Below are 19,357 nucleotides of genomic sequence, written 5' to 3'. Positions count from 1 at the left end.
AAGACTTTCTCTGCAGTTCCTCTGCACTGGCATTTGGATTGCTTGGCTCTCCCATCTTCTTCACAAGAGTATCTCAAGTATTAATACAAGTATTATTAATCCCTCTCTTTCTCTCCTTACCACTCAGATTTTTTCTTGTAATTTTTCCCTCATCTATTGTGTTGTCTCTGCACAATTCGCACAGTTAATCTTCAAACAACACGGACGAAAGCAGAAAATTCTCGCTGTTGGAGGAGAGCAAGGGCGTGGCCTCTCCAGTGCCGAATGCAGAGGGACAACCACTGCCCCAACCCTGCTGCCACACCATGGCCGGCACAGAATGTTTAACCCCATCAAGAAGCTCCGACGCCCTTCCCGCCCGCTCCGGCCGGGACGCGGCTCCATTCCGGAGCGGGCAGGGAGGCGGCCGCTCCACGGGGCCGCGTGTGGGCGGGGGCGGCTCCGCCCGCGCCGCCATCTTTGGTGCGGGTGAGGGCGCCGGCGTCTGGTGCCGCTGCCGCCCCGCCATGTCGGGCGAGGGCAAAGCGGCGCCTCCATGACGGGTGAGGGCGAAATGGCGGCCGGAAAGGGCGGCCCGTAGCGGCCATTGCCGGCGGAGCGGGGCGCGGCGGCAGCAGCGACGAGGCGGCCGCGGCGGGTCTGTGGGGCGGCTGGGGGCCGGGGAGAGCCGGGAGGGGGCTGTGTGGAGGACGGAGGGGTCGCTGGAGGCTGGAGGCAGCGCACACCCTCAGAGGGAGGGACGGGGCCGCGTCGTGTCTGGCTGGCGCTGTGGAAATATGCCGGGGGCAGGGGCAGGACCCCCGCGGGATGTGGGAGAGCGGAGGAGGTGTGAGAGCGGCTGGTGTGTGGGGGAAGCTGGATCACAGCATCGGTCGGGTTGAGATCACCCTGTGCAACCCCCTTGCCAAGGCAGAGTCACCTGGAGCGGGTGACAGAGGAACACATCCAGGTGGGTTTGGGATGTCTCCAAAGGCGGAGAGTCCACGACGTCCGTGGGAAGCTGTTCCAGTGCTCTGCCACCCTCAGTGTTTTTCCTCACGTTGAGGTGGAACTTGTTGGGTTTTAGTTTATGGCCACTGCTCGTCATCCTGTTGCTGGGTAGCACTGAAGAGTCTGGACCACTCTCTTGGCACTCACCTTGGAAATATTTGTGTGCATTAATGAGATCCTCTCCCAGTGTTCTCCAGACTAACCAGGCCCAGATATCACAGTCTCTTCTTATATGAGAGATGCTCCAGAGCCCTCATCATCTTTGTGGCTGCCACTGGAACCTCTCCAGCAGCTTCTTGTCTTTGTACTGAGGAGTCCAGAACTGGGCACAGTCCTCCGTCCATGCCATGCTAGGGCCAGGCAGAGCAGAGGGTTGGGAGTTTTCCCCTTTCTCCTGTTATGCTTAAAATATTCCTGCTGAGCTTGACATGAAGCCATGGAAAAATCCCTGTTAGGCTTGTGGATAGATCATTGTTTGACTGGAGTTCCTGCTGGGGAGTATAAACTCAAATAGCAGTTTTTAAATCTGCCCAGTGCTTTTATTTCTGTTTTTCAGTGTCTTTACATAAATTCAGGTTTATACATGTGTAGTGTGATTTCTGTACTGTAGCAGGAACATCAGGTGGTGGCAGATGTAATAAAGGTTTTGAATTTAGTTGTAAAATGGTAGTAAGTAAGAAGAGAAAATCTGAGTTTCAATCGATAGGGCTTGTCATCAGAAATCCACCTTTTTTTAAGCAAATACAGAATGAGTAAGTAAAACTTACTGTTAGGTAGCAGAGCAGATCAGCTGTTCTGTGTCAGAAAGGAAATCTGACATTCAAAGAAATGAACATTCATGCTTAGAGTTCTTCTATGTGTGAGCAGCAGAAAGGATTGTCAGGCACTGGAAGGGGCTGCCCAGGGAGGTGGTGGAGTCCCTGTCCCTGGCTGGACGTGGCACTCAGTGCCATGGTGTGGCTGACAGAGTGGTGTTGGTTCATAGGTTGGGCTCCATCTCAGGGGTTTTTCCCATTCTAAATGATTCTGTGAAAGAGACGGTCTGTGGCCATAAAAAAATAATGGGTTGGGGTCTGGTATACAGTGTGTGAGGAAGTGGTGAGAGAGGAGCTGGAGCTGAGGGAGTGGTGCCAGGAGGCAGTGGAAGGGGTATTTTGTCTGGGGACAAAAAGCGTGAAAGGCAGTGGGCAGTGGTGGCTTGCTGGACTGACAGGGGACAAATGAGATGTTTTTAGTGACAGCTGTTTCCTTCCAATGCTCTCAGAATTCCAGCTAAAGTCAGTGCTGTTGCTAAGAGAAGGAAAATGGTTCCATGGCAATTGTCTTTCTTTGTAAATTTGAGATGTAATTTAATGTTTCTATTAGAAGATACCTCATAGGATCTGTGCTGTAACTCAGCAGGATCTGTTTCAGTAACTCACTTAGAAATAATCTTTATACTGTTTTGCATATGATGAAGGGCAGTGCCACACTGAGATGCTTGTGAATGCTGAGATTTGGCAAAGCAGTGTACCAGCTTCATCTTCAAAAGACAATGGCCTTGTTGCTTTCAGTAGAACCGCTCAATTAAAGCAGATAAGAACTGGAAGGTTCAGTTCCTAACCCCTGGTTTGACCATAAATTCCATAATAGGTTTAAATGGAACAGGTTGGGTTTTACTGGTGTGGTCTGCACTTCATTCACTTCTGGTTTCGTTCAGTCTGACACAGCCTCAGTGGCTGTGGGAGAAGAATGCAGCTCATGTCTAGTGAAGATCTGGTTGGTTCCATTTTTCATCTCCAGCTGCTCCATTTGTGTTGGAAACCTTTTGAGGATACACTTGTAATTTTGCTCAATAATATTTTAGGGAACTACAGGAAATGCTGTTCATACACGAGAAAAGCCTGTTTTAATGTTGAGGGTGATCAAGCACTAGAGAGGCTGCCCAGAGCCGTGGCTGAGTTTCTGTGCCTGGAGATGCTCAGGCTGCCTGGACAGGGCCCTTGGAAACCTGCTTTGGCTGAGCCTGCTTCATGCAGGAGCACAGGGCAGGTGATGTCCAGTCCTCCCTCACAGCCCCAGCTGTTCTCTATTAGTCCAGAGCTTTTCAGACTGCTTTGAGTTAGGAATAGGTTCTCTTCAAACATGTTTGATCTCTCCTGGTACACAGCAAAACTCTTGGAATGGATCTTTACAAGCCTTGAGTCCAAGTTTCTTTTCAGTTCTGTAGGATTTGTGAGCTCTCTGCGTACAGGGCTCATTTATTTCCAGGGTGTTGCTGCCCTCAGCTTTGACTGGCTTTGTGTGTAGATTCAATAGGAACAGTTTGGTTGTTGTGCAGTGAACTGGTGCACATACACACTGTCTCAGTTGTTTGCCAAAGTCTAACCTGGTTCATTTTTGTTAATGCAGAAAAGCAGAGAGTGCACCTGGATGAAGATTTTTTTGCAAGGAGGGTGATAAGGTACAGTGCTTCAATTTTAACATTACAGAGCAGTGGATATTTTCCCCATCAACTTTCTGCTTGAAGTGCAGATCCTGCTGGTGTCTTTTACTAATGTTGGACCAGAATGTGTGAGTCAGCACCGGCTGGCACAATCTCCTAGTTAGAACACCAGGAGTAAATTTGTTTCTGTTACAGTGCTCCTTGTGGGAGCAAGGTAACAGAAACAAATTGAAACAGAAACAAACAGAAACAAATTTGCTCCCCAAAGCAACAGCTGGCAGAGGTGCAGTATTAGAGAAGTGATCGCCCTTAAAGTCAGCCTGTGCCAGAGGATCATTGCCTTGTCAAGAGTTATTCCCAGCTGCAAGGTCACTTGAATGATTTACAGTCCTTTACCAGTCTTCCACTTTTAGTCCATTCCTCCCAACAAATATTTTTCAAAATCTTTCTAGTTCCATGATCTTCTCTGTTTTGGGCATTTTGTTACCATGATGCATCACCATGTTAAAAACCCCAAATCAAGTTGACTGCATGGATGTGTGTTTGGTGATTTTTTCATAGTGTTCTTTAATGTTCAGGAAGAACTTGGAGAAGGTGGGAATCTGTACACTTCAGCCACCATGTCTGGAATTGGCAATAAACGGACGGCTGGAGAGCCTGGCCCTTCTGCACCTCCGGAAAAGAAGGCAGGGGTTGAAGATTCAGGCACCACTGTGGAGACCATTAAACTTGGTGGTGTTTCTTCAACGGTATGTCTTCCTTGCATACCCCCACTCCACCTTTTGGTTTTTTTCATCTGGAGGCAGAAATGTCTCTGGGGTCAGGGTGAGCCCTTCTGTGACCTGGCCTGTGTGCTGTGTGGCTGTGCCCAGGAGGAGCTGGACATCCGGACCCTGCAGACCAAGAACCGGAAGCTGGCGGAGATGCTCGACCAGCGCCAGGCCATCGAAGATGAGCTGCGGGAGCACATTGAGAAGCTGGAGCGTCGGCAGGCCACTGACGATGCCTCTCTGCTGATCATCAACCGCTACTGGAATCAGGTTGGGAACAGCTTTTGTTACTTCATATCCAGTTTGCTTGTCTCCCCTGTACCTCTGTACTCCTTTTGTTCACATCCATTCTTTATCTTGTCTGGCCTTGGCTGTCCCATCATTCAGTTTGATGAAAATATCCGCATCATCCTTAAACGCTTCGACCTGGACCAAGGTCTTGGAGACCTTTTGTCTGAAAGAAAAGCACTGGTGGTGCCAGAACCTGAACCAGACTCTGACAGTAATCAGGAGCGCAAAGATGAGAGGGAACGAGGTGAGAAAGGGGGTGGGGACAGTGGGAAAGGTGGATTTCAGCTGTGGACAACACTGATGTCCATTTCTAAAGGCTGACAGACTTTTTTTTGTGATTCTAAAGAGCAGGGATATGCTACCTTCTAGAACACACTTACTTTTTTTCACCCCTTTATGTTCCCAGGGGAAGGGCTGGAGCCGGCCTTCTCCTTCCTGGCCACTCTAGCCAGCAGTACCAGTGAGGAGATAGAATCTCAGCTGCAGGAGCGTGTGGAGTCCTCCCGCCGTGCTGTTGCCCAGATTGTGACAATGTATGACAAGCTGCAGGAGAAAGTGGATGTACTATCTCACAAGCTGAATAGTGGAGGTATGACCAAGGTGGCAGGTATTCAAGAATGCTTATCTGCTCCCACCTTAGACCTGATCCTGAATTGTAGACATTAAGGTCTAGTCCTTCTCATGTGCATTTATTTTCTAAAATTAATTTTTTTGGCTTTCCAAACTCTTGTTATCAAAACCTCCTCTAAAGGGCCATGTGCCAGAAGTGCATTGCATCTACCTCTGTATTTGAGTGCTGAGGGCTCTGCCCAGCATGTTGGGCTAAGAAGCAGCTTGTTTCTGCCAGTACTCTGTTCATGTACCTGAGAAGTCAGAGAGCACAGCTGAACCTCCTCAGCCACCTGTTCTTAGCCACCACATAAAAGGTTTTGTGCCTACAAGTAAAGAAGTGAAATCAGCATTGTGAACTGATGGTGGACTCCTTCTCCTTTGCAGTTTAGTAGAAGGTGTGGCAATAACAAGCTGCTCAGTTTCCACTGAATCCTGAGCAAAATTGTACCTGTCTTATGACATGGTGTGCTTAGTGTAGCTGTCAGTTTTGAACATAGCAGAGTTCTGCAGAGAAAGCCAAATTACCATCTTCTAAAAATTAATGTAGCAGATTCACTTTAGACTCAGATGACTGTTGAAAAAGCATCATTAGCTTAAGGTTAGATTTTTCATCTTTTGAAAGAAACCTTGGGTGAAATATCAGCTCATGCTTGGTGTGCTTCTGTGTGCTCTGAGCAAGTCTGGTATGGGTGTAAGAATATGTTGCTGTCCTTGGCTAAAGGACAAACTGTAGTAGCTTTGACACTGGTGCCATGCCTCAGGTGCTCTAGTTTCACTTGTCACCCGGCGCTGTGGTTGTCATATGGTGTCATGGTGTGTTGGCCTGGTGTGTCACCCTGGGCATAAACCTGTTGCAACAGGTTTATGCATGAATTTGGGTGTCCCTGGTTCCAAGGACATGCTCTGGGTTGCTGGCACAGACAGAGCTGAAGTGATCTCTTGTGTTAGGGGATGACCCCTGGGTCAGAAATGGGCAGCACTGTTAAACTGCAGAGCCTTTTGCATATGGACAAAGCTCTCTGTGGATTGAGATCAGGCCCTCAGGAAGCACCCGGGGCAGAGGTAAATTAAAGTAAAGTTAGACCCAGAAATCTGCTTTTCTGTTTTCTTATTTCTCTCATTGCTGTTCAGGAATTAAAACCAGATTTCCATTAATTTCCTTTTCTTTGTGCACCTTTCAGATATTTCACTGATGGAAGAAGCAGTAGTGGAGCTGAATACCTACCTGTCACACGAGAATGGACGGCTGCAAGAACTGGCTGATGTTCTTCAGGAGAAGCACAGAGTCATGTCTCAGGAGGTAAAAACAGGAGAGAGAAAGAAATCTGCTTTGGGGTCCTGCCTAGCATAATTTATGGTTCCCATAGATTGGAAGGCAGCTCATATCCTTGGAGAGGCATAGGAGGAGCATGGTTTGAAAGTTACAAAAAGGGTTGTTGTTGTGGAGAGCTGTACACTGATTTTCTGTATAAATCAGGTTGATTTGCTTGTTACATCACTAAAGGAAAGGATATAAGTGAGACAGTGAACTGAATGGTTTTAACTTTTAAAGAAGACGGGAGAGCAGAGAAACTGGGGGCACGTGGTGCTGAGGTGGCTGTGTAGACACCCGGAACAGTCAAGGTGACATCTCTGTCGTTCTGAATTCCTTGGTTTCTCTGTGTAATTTGACAGTATAATGATATCAGTTACAGGATGATCCCAGTTGTTAAAGGATTCACATTAGTAGCAGCATTTGTTTGAGAGATTTCAGTTCATTAAAAAATTGTGTTAATGCTGATATTGCACAGCATTAGACATCTGAGCACTTAGGTGCTCTCTAAAGTAGATGGACATAGGGATAGAAAAGATTAAAATCAAAAAAGGCTTTGAATCAGCTGAGGTGGCTTCCTCTGTATTCTACCAGATACTACCAGCTTCTGCTCTTTCTCAATTTTCAGTTTTGTCTTATTTTTGTTGCTGTCTTGGTATTTGGCCAGTGTAAAATCTGGGACAGTTCATGGAATAGTCTGTCACCACAGCAAAAGATGAAAAAGAGAAAAATGACTCCTGAGCAGCATGAGGAAAAGTTGGCTCTATGCAATGTGCTGGCTGAAGCACTCCTTTGATTGCAGTTCTCCAAGCTGCAAGAGAGGGTGGAGACAGCAGAATCCCGGGTGTCTGTCCTGGAGACCATGATTGATGACCTGCAGTGGGACATTGACAAGATCCGCAAGAGAGAGCAGAGACTCAACCGCCACCTGGCCGACGTCCTGGAACGAGTAAGCACTGGCCAGGAGACCTGGGAAGTGGGGATGGTGTTGGATGGATGTGTGACATCCTCTCTGGGACTTTGCTGGGAGAGCTGAGAACCTGCAGTGTTCCTTCTTTGGTCTTGGACCTGCTGCATCACTCTTGTCAGTATTTCACTGGATCTTGAGGAAATCTCTTGCATTTCTTGCAGGTAAATTCCAAAGGCTACAAGGTGTATGGAGCTGGGAGCAGCCTCTATGGGGGAACAATCACCATTAATGCTCGCAAGGTAAGGCCAGCAGTTTGTTCAAGGAGAACAAGGGCCACAATTTGAACAGAATTTGATACTTATTTTAGATAATTTTTAGATCCTGTGCCACAAAGCTGGGTGACTCTGGACAAGCTATTTTGTCTGTGTCATGAGTTTTCTACTTAAGAAACACCAGGTGGAATTAGACTCTGTCTCGCTTGGTCAAGTTACCTGACTGCTCAGTCTGTAGCTGCCATTACTGCATGAACAGATAGTTCCTTAGCACTCTCAGGAGACACATTAACAGTAGGATTTACAAGCAGTTTATCCCAACAGTTTGAGGAGATGAATGCAGAGCTGGAAGAGAATAAAGAGCTTGCTGGGAATCGCCTTAATGAATTGGAGGAGCTGCGTCAGGATCTTGAGGAAGTAACAACACAGAATGAAAAGCTCAAGGTGAGACATCTGTAGCTGTGTGAGGATGAAGGTGTTCTGTGGGATGGGCTGCCCTCGGCTTTGCAGTGCTGTGTCTGCAGAAAACCTCATTGCAGTGTCTGTTCTGAGCCTGCTCTTTAGCTGTGTTACACTTTGCTCCAGGTACAATTGAGCGGGTCTGTGGCTCCACTTGCAGCTCAGTGCGTTGGTGACACCGTGTGGCCACCGTTGGAAATTGTAATGGTTTCCTGCCCATGTCCCATTCTGATCTTTGAGTCCATTTTAATCATGTCTGGTTAAAACTGTTTTCAGATTTTCCACTTTCCCCACGCCCTGTGCAAGTGGAACCAGAGAAGAGAAACAATCAGGGAACTTGTGTGGGGAGAGAGGCTCTTGAAAGAGACAATGAACTTCTGTCTTCCCCACTGTGGGGAATGGATAGATAGGAGACAGCCTGTGAGTTTGTGATGTTTTAAGAGTGGTAACACAAGAAGCTGTGGCTCTGTGGTAGATAAGTATATGACGGAGAGAATAATCCAAATTTCATCTTAGTGGTCAGTGCCAGTTATAAGAAATGTCTGTCTCAAAAACTTTAATCTAGAGATCTGATGCTGGAAACTGTCTTGAGGCACCTCTGAATTCAGTTTATCCACATGAATTTGTTTAGAGAGAAGTGCCCTTAGCTTACAACTTTTTTTTCCCCCCTGTAATTACTTCTAAGCTGAATGCATGTATATATGTGTCTGGTTTACTGCTGCTAGTTACAATCATTTGCTAACTTTTTTTACTAGGAGTTCAGTTCTGTACCTCTGGGATTTTTTTTCATTTCTCTTTCTTTCAGTTATTATGTCCTACTGGTAGAAGGCTGACGTAATTCCTATTTTCATGTGTATTTTCTCTGTTCTCTCATACTTTTCTGTGTGTCCATCTTTGTTGATCTGGGTGTTTACAATTTATTATGTTTTCCAAGTTCATATCTTTAAGAGAAACTGTTTCAGGACCTAAGATTGAAAAACTTCCGCCTTGTGGTTGTGCGAGAGAAGCAGCCTAGCGCATAAGAACACAGACACTTTTTAGGATTGGTACTGAATCATATCACTTGGACCTACTTCACAGCAGTGCTATTCGAGTTCTACTCTTGTCTTTGCTTGTGGCAGCTTGATTCACTGTTCTTCTGTCTTGAGAGACAGAAACCAAAGGCAAGGGGATAATTTTTGTTTTTGTGACGTTTTCTTGTGTCCCAACCAGGTTGAGCTGCGGCGGGCAGTGGAAGAGGCCGTGAAGGAGACCCCGGAATATCGCTGCATGCAGTCCCAGTTTTCTGTTTTGTACAACGAGAGTCTGCAGCTGAAGGCACATCTTGATGAGGCCCGCACGCTGCTCCACGGCACCCGCGCCACGCACCAGCGCCAGGTGGAACTGATTGAGGTAACACCTCTGCTCTCTCAGCCTGGGAGTTCTGTCGTGCCACCAGCCATCACTGATGGGTCTGTGTGCCTCTGCAAATGCTCAAGAAATAGACATTTCTGGCAATAATTCAGTCTCTGGTGGTACCTGATATTGATGAGGTGAGAGATACTCCAGGTTCAAAGCACTGAGTTATGTTTCCTTTCTGTTCCTCAGAGGGATGAGGTCAGCCTTCACAAGAAGCTACGCACTGAGGTCATTCAGCTGGAGGACACCCTGGCACAAGTCCGCAAAGAGTATGAGATGTTGAGGATAGAGTTTGAACAGACACTTGCTGCCAATGAGCAAGCAGGTAAGTTGTTGTTCTGCTGTGCCTGAAACAAACACCACCTACCCACCAATGCCCGTTAGGGGCTACAGTGTACTAGGATGCATGGGTTGATTCTTTGTTACTATTAAATACTTGTTCTGGCAGGTCTCCTCATCTCAAGCAAAGCTCTTCACCTGTTTTATTGGGAGGCCAGTTCCATGTTATCTGACTTCTTTCTAGATGCTGCATAATAGATACATTTTGCTAACAATTTGGTTTATGGCAGGATACATTGCATGATTAAAAATTACTTGGGGGGAGGATTCATTTCCAAGTCTGTAAGGACAATCTAGATAGCAAAGCAGTGATTCCTGAATTTCATCAGAAGAAATAAATTACTTCTGAAGGAGCATTTAAATCAGATTTGTTTTGTAACATGACATGTTTCCCTTCGGATCATGGTCATAAAAAGGATATTAAGTGGGAACGTAGGACTGTGAATTTGCAAGGACTTATGGTTGTGTATAAAACTGGCATGACTTTCCTTCTGCAAGTGTTTTGTGTTGCTCTGTTACGTGGCAGAATGGTGAGAGTCTTATTTTGTTCTTTGTCATTGTCACTTAGCTTGTTCTCCATCTCCATGAAAGTCCTCAAGAAGGTTGGCAGAGGTATGGTTTGTTGCAAAGGTGTTTCTGTTTTTGCAGGCCCCATTAATCGGGAGATGCGTCACCTCATCAGCAGCCTCCAGAATCACAACCACCAGCTGAAGGGAGAGGTGCTGAGATACAAACGCAAACTGAGAGAGGCCCAGTCTGACTTGAGCAAGGTAACACAGCAGGAAATGCCAGAAAAGAAGGGAAAGGCTTAGGAGAAGGGGTAATGCTGTCACCCTTGCCAGGAATACCAACCTTTCTGATACGCTGTGCAGGATGCAGTGAAATTTTCTGTGGAGCTCTGCACTCTGCTGCTTCCTTTGACCAAACAAATGCTCTTCCTTTGTAGCTGTGTAGTGCTCCATGAAAAGGGGGCATGGAAGCATGGATCTGGGAAGACAAGGGAGAAGGAAGTAGGGAAGACTCCTGGCTAAGAACTTAAACATTTGTTTTCTTGGTCATCTCTCTTGCTGTTCCACTCCAGATCCGCTCTCGCAGTGGCAGTGCTCTCCTCCAGTCCCAGTCCAGCACTGAAGACACAAAGGAAGAACCTGCAGAGATCAAGCAGGAGCCTGATGATCCTTCTGCCCAAGTGACTGTTCCCAAGGCTGCTTCTGAAGATGTTAATGAGATGAAGGCCAGGCGAGATGAAGAGGAACGGGAGCGGGAGAGACGGGAAAGAGAGAGGGAACGAGAGAAGGAAAAGGAGAAGGAGAAAGAGAGAGAACGAGAAAAAGAGAAAGAGAAGGAAAAGGAACGAGAGCGGGAAAAGCAGAAGCAGAAGGAATCTGAGAAGGAGAGAGAGTCCAAAGAGAAGGAGAAAGGGAAGCATGAAGATGGAAGAAAGAAGGAGGCTGAAGTGATCAAGCAGCTGAAGGCTGAGCTCAAGTAAGAGTTGCTGTTTTCTCCCTTTCCTGTGTGAGCAGTGCCCAAGCCTGGGGTGTTCACGTGGTCTTGCTTTTACGGGATCAGCATCATTGGAGTTTGGAATCAAGAGAGTTTCTTGACACCCTCTGTTTCTGATTGTGATGTGGTCAGTGCAGTAGCCTAAAGCATGAATTACCAAAGCAGATACTTCATGGTGTGGGTCAAGTAATGTTGATTTGTTGATGTCATAACAATAGCATAGAAGTTCACAGCAGCAGGTTATTAATAGAGGACACAGCAGTGTTCCCACTCCTACATGGTTCCCAAAGCAGAGGGGGATAGTTTGTAGGTATTATTAGGATATGTATTTCATCTCCAGCCCACTTCTTGCATCTCAACCCATGTGCCTGAACATGTTTTATTTCCAGACTATACTCAGCTGCTGTTTTATGTTACCAGAATAAAATGAGCCACCAACAACTCCATATCCATATGGGAGATGAGAGAATATTGCCAGGCTGTGGTGCTGGCTGTCTAACAGTGTGGCTTTGCTACTGTGTTCTTACTGTGGTCCGTCTCCCTTTCTCCAGGAAGGCCCAGGAGAGCCAGAAGGAGATGAAACTGTTGCTAGATATGTACCGCTCTGCCCCCAAAGAGCAGAGAGACAAAGTGCAGCTGATGGCAGCTGAGAAGAAGGCAAAAGCTGAGGTATTCCTAATTTCTCATCCTCTTTTCTTTTTAATGTGTTACTTAAACTTCTTTTCAGGTACTCTGCAGCAGAACTGTGTTGTTTCTCTCCTCAGAACTGAGGATTGTTTGTCTTCCCAGCTTTGTCGCTTAGAGATTGGAATGGTCTGGAGATAACAGGGACTAGTTGCTAGTGCAGGCACACACACACACCAGTCTCTAGGTTCATAAGAACAGACCCATTTGCAGATTCCTTCAGTTCCAGCATGTCCCTCTCTTTGGGACCCCTGTGGTTCCAAGCCCCTCTTGCCTTGCTCACAAGCAGGTCTCACCTATAGGCAGCACTTCCTCTGTGCAGCACACACACATGGGGTAAAGAGTTAGATTACATGGCAATACTTAGGAAAAGATACAAGAAGCTAGGACAGGACAGGCTGTGATGATTGTGGGCAAGGCTGAGCCAGACAACTGCATACTGACTGCCCATATTTCCCATGGGACTGGCTCCTTTTATACCCTTCTCTGTCTAACCCTAATTTGTTCATCCTTGGTCTCCATTTCCCTGCACATTGCTTCTGGATTTGAGCTGCTCTTGATTGCCACAGCTGTCCCAGTTCAGGAGCCATTCCTGCTTTACAGTGTCATCAGTTACAAAGTCCCAGCTGATCTTCCTGGAGGTGGTTCCTGTAGTTCCTTGGAAGCTGTTGTGACTGGAGAGGTTTGCTTCCTCTCTTTGTATCTGTGTTTGTTTTGTCAGGTTTGTGTCTCTGAATATTTTATTTTGGGTTTTCTCCTTCTCCCACACTCAGATAACCTTGATGGAGTAAACATTTTCACACCCTCATGTGCTCTCAATGTTTAGTGTGACTGACCAGGTTTCATTCTCATCACTGCCTCCCTTACCATTTCTCTGCCAAGTTTGTATCTCTGTATGTTTTATTTTACCTTGTCATTTTCCTGTTATCTCCTCCTTGTATGGAAGAAGGTCCTTGATCAGATGGTCTTAAAGGAGCAGATGCTTTCTGAGTCTGTATCCATACATGTACAATTGCAGGAGACTGATGTTCCTACTCTGATAAAAGATGCTATGAAATTTTCAAAGGTGTGGAAGTCAAGATCTTGGGCCTACAGCCCATCCAAATGGTACATCTGCCTGTAATACTCTGTCAAAACAACCTGGGGTTTTTTTGCCATGCTTTGAAGGCAGTCCTCAGTGTTTCAGAGAATTTTGGAGAAAACAGGCTCTGAACAATGCTCAGGGTGTATCCTTGTGTTTAGTGTTGTTTCTGGTTGGTTCTTGTAGCTTGAAGAACTGAGGCAGAGGGTGAAAGAATTGGAAGACAAGGAAAAAAAGGAGAGTAAGAAGATGGCTGATGAGGATGCCCTCCGCAAGATCCGAGCAGTGGAAGAACAGATTGAATATTTACAGAAGAAACTTGCCATGGCTAAGCAGGTGAGAAATTCCTGATGAGGTCTCTTTTGGCTGGGGCAACTGGGGGAGCTGCCTTCAGGTTACATCCAGAAAGAGAGAAGGAATTTATATCTGTATGGGCCAGAGATGGGAGTTTGGTGCTTGTTTACCAAAGGAGAAAAAAACTGAGCAAGCAAAAGAACCACCAATAAAATAACCCCGTCCACCCTCAGCTCTGGGATATCACAGGCAGGCCGTGGTGGGAAATGTTTAATAACAATTAAACATTAAATAAACAGTTAAACATATGGCCCTGGTGAGGCACACAGAGGAGAATTGGCTTTATTTTATCAGCCATTAGGGGAAGAGATGACAATTTCTTTTTAAGAGTTATTACCTCCTCAGTTCATCTAGTGAATATTTTGCATGGAAGTGGTACATGCCTTCTGCTAAAAAAGGCTCAATCCAATGAGAGAGCAGGACCACCTCAGCAGGATAGAGGCAAGCCAGTGAATTGACATGTACTTTCTTAGAATTTGGATTCTTGTTATTGTAGAGCAGAACTGCTCTATCTTGTCAATGCTGAAGTGGCCAAAATGAGTTTAAGGAGCTTGGCAGCCTGTTAGTTGGAAGCTGTCAACCTGTCCACATGTAGAATTTTTGCCCTGGTGTATCTGACAGCTATTCAGCTGCTGGGAATTGGGTGTTGGTTTCTGCCCAGCTCTGGCAACGACTGTGTCAAACCTGATTCTGCCAGACAAGTGACATGTAACCATCTTTTCTCTGCACCTTCAAATTCAGAGTATCTGCTGTGGCGCAGACTTGTAGGGAATACATTTTTCTGGTTGTTGGGATAATGCTGTTCCCTCACATTGAGAATCTTCCTCCATCTTTGCTAGGTTTGGTGTCTCTGAATAAAATGTTCAGGCTCACTCTAGAGGGTCCAGGGCACAGTTTGGCCAGAGCCTGTGATTCTTTTGCAGGAGGAAGAGGCCCTGCTGTCAGAAATGGATGTCACAGGCCAAGCCTTTGAAGACATGCAAGAGCAGAACATCCGCCTGATGCAGCAGCTGCGAGAGAAGGATGATGCCAACTTCAAGCTGATGTCAGAACGTATCAAGTCCAACCAGATCCATAAGCTGCTGAAAGAGGAAAAAGAGGAGCTAGCAGACCAAGTTTTGACACTGAAAACACAGGTAATAGGGAAAAAGGAGAGAGAGGACAAGAGAGATGGTGGGGAGATGGAGGTGTGGGTTATCTGTTTTAGGCAGCTGCACACAACCGTTTGCTCTCTTCCCCACTGAGGGAAAGGGGAAAGAATCAGAAGGGACAAAGTGAGAAAACAGGTGAGCTGAATAAAGGCAGTTTAACAGTTAAAGCAGAGATGTCTATACAAGTGAAACAAGAAATTAATTAATTGGTTATTTCCTGGGGCAGTCAGGAGTTAAGCCATCTCCAGGAAGGCAGGGCTTCATCAGGCCTTACTGTTATTAAATGTTGCAGCTCTGAACATCCTCCCACTGCCTCCTTTCCACCAGCTGTTATTGCTGAGCACAGCATTGTAGGGTGTGGAACACCCCTTGGGCCAGCTAGATCAGCTGTCCTGGCTGTGTGGCATCCCTGCTTCCTGGACACCCTCAGCCTACCTTCTGGTGGGCAGCATGAGACACAGAAGGTCTTGGTGCTGTGTAGGTACTGCTCAGCAGCAGCTAAAACAGTGCTGTGTTACTGAAAGTGTTTTGCTCCAAAATGCAAAGCATAGCAGCATATGAGCTGCTCTGAAGAGAATTAACTGTCTTCACCAGAATCAGTCCAGGATGGAGTGTTCCTCTCACCAGCCTGGGACTGCATCAGGATTCAAAGGGGCCTGTCATTGTAGGAAACTGACACTGCTGTATGAGCATTACAATGTCCTTCGGATTCACTGCTATGGAGAGCAGATGGGTGAGGAAAAGTGGGAAGTTCTTTTCCTGTTGGAATAGTACTTCTGCCTGTATATTCTACCTATAGCTGTATATACTGGTAACAAGCATAGGAGTTGGAAACCATGGTTCAGTCTGAACTACCTCAGACATGGGCACAGGCTGGGAGAGGAAATCACTGAGAGCACCAGAGCAGAGAAGGACTCTTGGATTCTGCTGGGTAAGAGGCTGGACCTGACCCAGAGGCGCACGCTGGGAGCCCAGAAAGCCAACTGCATCCTGGGCTGCATCCAAAGCAGTGTGGGCAGCAGGCTGAGGGAGGGGATTCTGCCCCTCTGCTCTGCCCTTGTGAGAGCCCAGCTGCAGTGCTGCATCCAGCTCTGGGGTCCTCAGCACAGCAAAGACACATGGACCTCTTGGAGGGAGTCCAGAGGAGCCTGTAAAGATGATGAGAAGAAATGAGCACCTCTGCTACAAGAACAGGCCGAGAGAGCTGGGCCTGTTCAGCTTGGAGAAGAGAAGACTCAGGGGAGACTTCATTGCAGCCTTCCAGTACCTGAAGGGGGCTTAGGAACCTGAGGGAGATGAACTTTTTATATGAATATACAAAAAAAATTACAGGACAAGAGGCAGTGGTTTTAAATTGAAAGAGGGCAGGCTTATATTAGATGTTAGAAAGAAATTCTTCACTCAGAGGTGGTGAGGCACTGCTGGAGGTTGCCCAAAGATGGTGTGGATGCCTCATCCCTGGAAGTGTTCAAGGCCAGACTTGGATGGGGCTTTGAGAAACATGCCCTAGTGGAATTTATCCCAGGGAGGCTGGGACTAGAGGGTCTTAGGTCCCTTCCAATCCAGGCCATTCTATGACTTTGTATCCTGTCATCCTTGGTGCCACTGTGGAACTGTTCATTGCCTTACTGCAAGTCTTAAAGCCACTGTCCAAAAATTAAGACATGTTTGTTGCAAATATTTGACTGCTAACTTTTAAAGTGTTGACCAGAGAGATCTGGGTACAGCTCTCTGGATACAGGCACAGCTGCTCAGGGAGAAAAAGGCAAGCCGAAGGTGTGCTCCCTGGTGATGGGGAAGCAGGGGTAGTTTTAGGCTGCAGCTTGAATGACAGCTCTGAAGACCCACAGAGCATGCATTCATTTGTTCCTTCTGGTCCCTCTGTGTCCCTTTCCAAGGTGGATGCCCAGCTGCAGGTGGTGCGTAAGCTGGAGGAGAAGGAACACTTACTGCAGAGCAGCATTGGAACAGGAGAGAAGGAGCTGGGGCTGCGAACACAAGCCCTGGAGATGAACAAACGCAAGGTGAGCGATGCCTTCCTTTCCCCTTGGGCTGTAAGTGGGAGCTTGGGGAGGCATGGAAGGCTCTGAGCTCTCACTGGCATTACAGAACCTGGTATTCCCTGGTTTTGGATGAGTGTATCAGAAGGCTGAGGAGTCCTGGAGAGAATTATGATTAAAATACTGGAGACTGATGTTCTGCTTTGATAAGGAAAAGCAGGTTATATGTTTTTCTGTGCAACCTGTGGTGAAGAAAGAGCAGCCAGACAAAGTTAACTGGGGTTAAAGCCTTTGTAGCAAAGATGGGATAAGCAAAAGGAAATACAGCTGAAGAATGTGAACACTTTCAACAGATGCCTAAGATCAATAAAGTAGGTGCATTACCAGTAAAATAAGACTAAGTCTAATAGCTGCCTTTGTTATTAAGTTTTAGTAGAAATGCAGAAATTACATTAAAACAGGCAAAAAGGAAAGCAGGAGTATCACTGTGAGGAAGAGCTAGGGAGAATTCAGCAGTCACCTGTGCTTAATATGACAATTGGTGGTATTAGGACATTTGGTTATAAAGTCAGAAGAGAGGTGGTGAAGAGAGAAGATTGTTAAAAATAGGTATCTTGCAGTTTTGTCTATTAACAGCTATAGAACTGCCTCTGAACACTTTAACAGAGAAAATGTTGAAGCTGGAAGGCTGAAAATACTTTAAGAAGAGATTTGGATGATCATTAGTGTTTTTCTAAGTGATGTGCTTTGCAGCATGCCAAGGTTTGGCTCTGCCCAAAGGAATCTTGAAGCTAAATTATTAAAACTTGTTGATAATAAGGTAATTACAAGGGACTAGAAGCCACTAGAGCTGTTTTTCTATGTTTGGTCCTTATATACTGGTTTTCTTTCTCAGGCCATGGATGCAGCCCAGCTTGCAGATGATCTGAAGGCCCAGCTAGAGCTGGCTCAGAAGAAGTTACATGATTTTCAGGAAGAGATTGTGGAAAACAGAGTAACTAGAGAGAAAGAGATGTTCAACTTCAAAAGGGCTGAGGTACATATCCTATGCACAATCCTTCAAGATCTGTCTGCTTTAGTGTCCTTCTCCTTGTACATCGAGCTTGCCGAGGCTTTCAGCTGAACTGCTCTTGGGGTCCATTTTCACTTTGATTTTGGCATCATCAGGTCTTGTCTCTTTCAGATTTTGTCCCCTGATAACTGACAATACTTGTAGCATTAGAGGACCATGTTGTCTCTTGGATTACAGGGGGTAAAACTATGGGTGGCATGACTTAGCCAGGTGCGTGTTCTCTTGGGTCCCTGAAGAAGCTGACAGAGAATGTACTGCTCCTTCTCTTGGTCTCCTGTTTTTGTGCAGGAAGATATTTCTAGGTTGCGCAGGAAGCTGGAGACCACAAAGAAGCCTGACATGGTTCCCAACTGTGATGAGATCCTGATGGAGGAAATCAAGGATTACAAGGTGAGTATCTGTGTCCCTCAGCTTCTCTTTTTATCTTAGTCAGAAGGTGTGTAGGCACACTTCCAGTATCTGACATCTCTCGTCTGTACTCTGGCACTGGAGAAACCACATTGTCCCTCTGAGGAATGGAAGGACCTTCATGTTGAGACATCTCTCAGCACAGCAGCTGGGCTGCAGGGCCCCTCACAGCTCTGTGTCTGTGTGTCTGTGTTGCAGGCCCGCCTGACATGCCCATGCTGCAACATGCGCAAGAAGGACGCGGTGCTCACCAAGTGCTTCCACGTCTTCTGCTTCGAGTGTGTCAAGACGCGCTACGACACCCGGCAGCGCAAGTGCCCCAAGTGCAACGCGGCCTTCGGGGCCAACGACTTCCACAGGATCTACATTGGCTGAGGCCTCTGAGCCCCCACTGCTGCCGAGCCAGCCTCCCTGCCTCCCTCTCAGCTTCTGCTGCCTGAGCTGCAGTGTCTCCTGGGAGGGGCCTTCAGGGTCTTGAAAGAAACACACTCTGGATCTTGCTTCCTTTCTTGGCCCTGTCCCTTTGGTCTTGCCCTCGGTTTTTGTGAGTTCTTTGTGCCTGAGAGGAAATTTCCCATCCCTCGCTTTCACACTGCCAAGGTGGGACCATGCCGCTGAAGTGCTGCCTTGGTGGGATGGAAGCTCAGCTGCAGCAGAGATCTGTGAGAGCTTCATTTGAGGGCTCTTCTTTGGATGCTAATTAAATCTTATCAAGGAATCACACTGCTCCTGGGAGGAAAGAGTTTCTCAATTAACAGACCCAATAGAGGCCAAGGAAATGAATCTGTGCCCTCAGTGGAGCAACTCCTTAGGTACCTGGGATCTTCCTGAGCCAGGCCAAGAACCCCTGAGGGCTGGTGCACTAGGAAACCCTAGCCCCAAACAAACATCTAAATATCCAGAAGAGGAGAAAGGAGAGATCTTTGAGACCCTTAGAAAATAGCATTCCACTGACGTGTCCTGGTTGATGTGCTCACTTTCCCCTAGGCTGAGGCATTGCTGTCACTGTCCTTCTCAGAAAAGGACTTTTAGTGGTTCCTTTGCTGCAGGTTTACCATAAAGATTAACCTTGTTATGTACAAATTCTTACTAAAGCTGTTTGGTTAATTGTTCTGGTTCTCCTGCCTCTGGTACTGTCTGTCTGCTCTCCCATCCTTTGTCTAGTTCTTGGAAACATTTCTCACAAACTTTTAACTTCTACAGTAGAGACACCTAATTTCTTCCTTCCTCTTCTTCTAGCTCCAGCTAGAGCAACTTTTGTACCTCTGGCTGTATCCCCAGTGGCTTATACCTGACACATCAGGAGGGCCAGGATGCTGCATTATT

The 19,357-nt window shown here is 46.7% G+C and overlaps 1 protein-coding gene across 3 annotated transcripts; it reads left to right on the top strand.

The window, feature by feature from the left end:
• The first annotated feature begins 407 nt into the window (after window positions 1-407).
• On the top strand, window positions 408-19,143 carry RNF20 (ring finger protein 20). Of its 3 annotated transcripts, none has more exons than XM_071455711.1 (21): window positions 408-542; window positions 3,382-3,433; window positions 3,994-4,164; window positions 4,288-4,455; window positions 4,573-4,720; window positions 4,883-5,065; window positions 6,270-6,388; window positions 7,203-7,349; window positions 7,532-7,609; window positions 7,907-8,026; window positions 9,254-9,433; window positions 9,629-9,764; window positions 10,427-10,548; window positions 10,860-11,263; window positions 11,833-11,950; window positions 13,233-13,382; window positions 14,324-14,536; window positions 16,450-16,575; window positions 17,447-17,587; window positions 17,912-18,013; window positions 18,230-19,143. In XM_071455711.1, exons 3-21 carry the CDS (start codon window positions 4,036-4,038, stop codon window positions 18,404-18,406), a joined length of 2,961 nt encoding a protein of 986 aa, XP_071311812.1. In that variant the 5' UTR covers window positions 408-542; window positions 3,382-3,433; window positions 3,994-4,035; the 3' UTR covers window positions 18,407-19,143. The 3 variants fall into 3 exon arrangements, with proteins under 3 accessions (XP_071311812.1, XP_071311811.1, XP_071311813.1); XM_071455710.1 differs by having other exon boundaries at window positions 480-637; XM_071455712.1 differs by lacking the exon at window positions 408-542 and adding an exon at window positions 926-949.
• Window positions 19,144-19,357: the final 214 nt, after the last annotated feature.

Source organism: Agelaius tricolor, unplaced genomic scaffold, assembly GCF_023055355.1.
Source record: "Agelaius tricolor isolate 1412-34295 unplaced genomic scaffold, bAgeTri1.0.p SCAF_53, whole genome shotgun sequence".
NCBI lineage: Eukaryota > Metazoa > Chordata > Aves > Passeriformes > Icteridae > Agelaius > Agelaius tricolor.
This window is presented reverse-complemented; position numbering and strand designations above follow the sequence as displayed.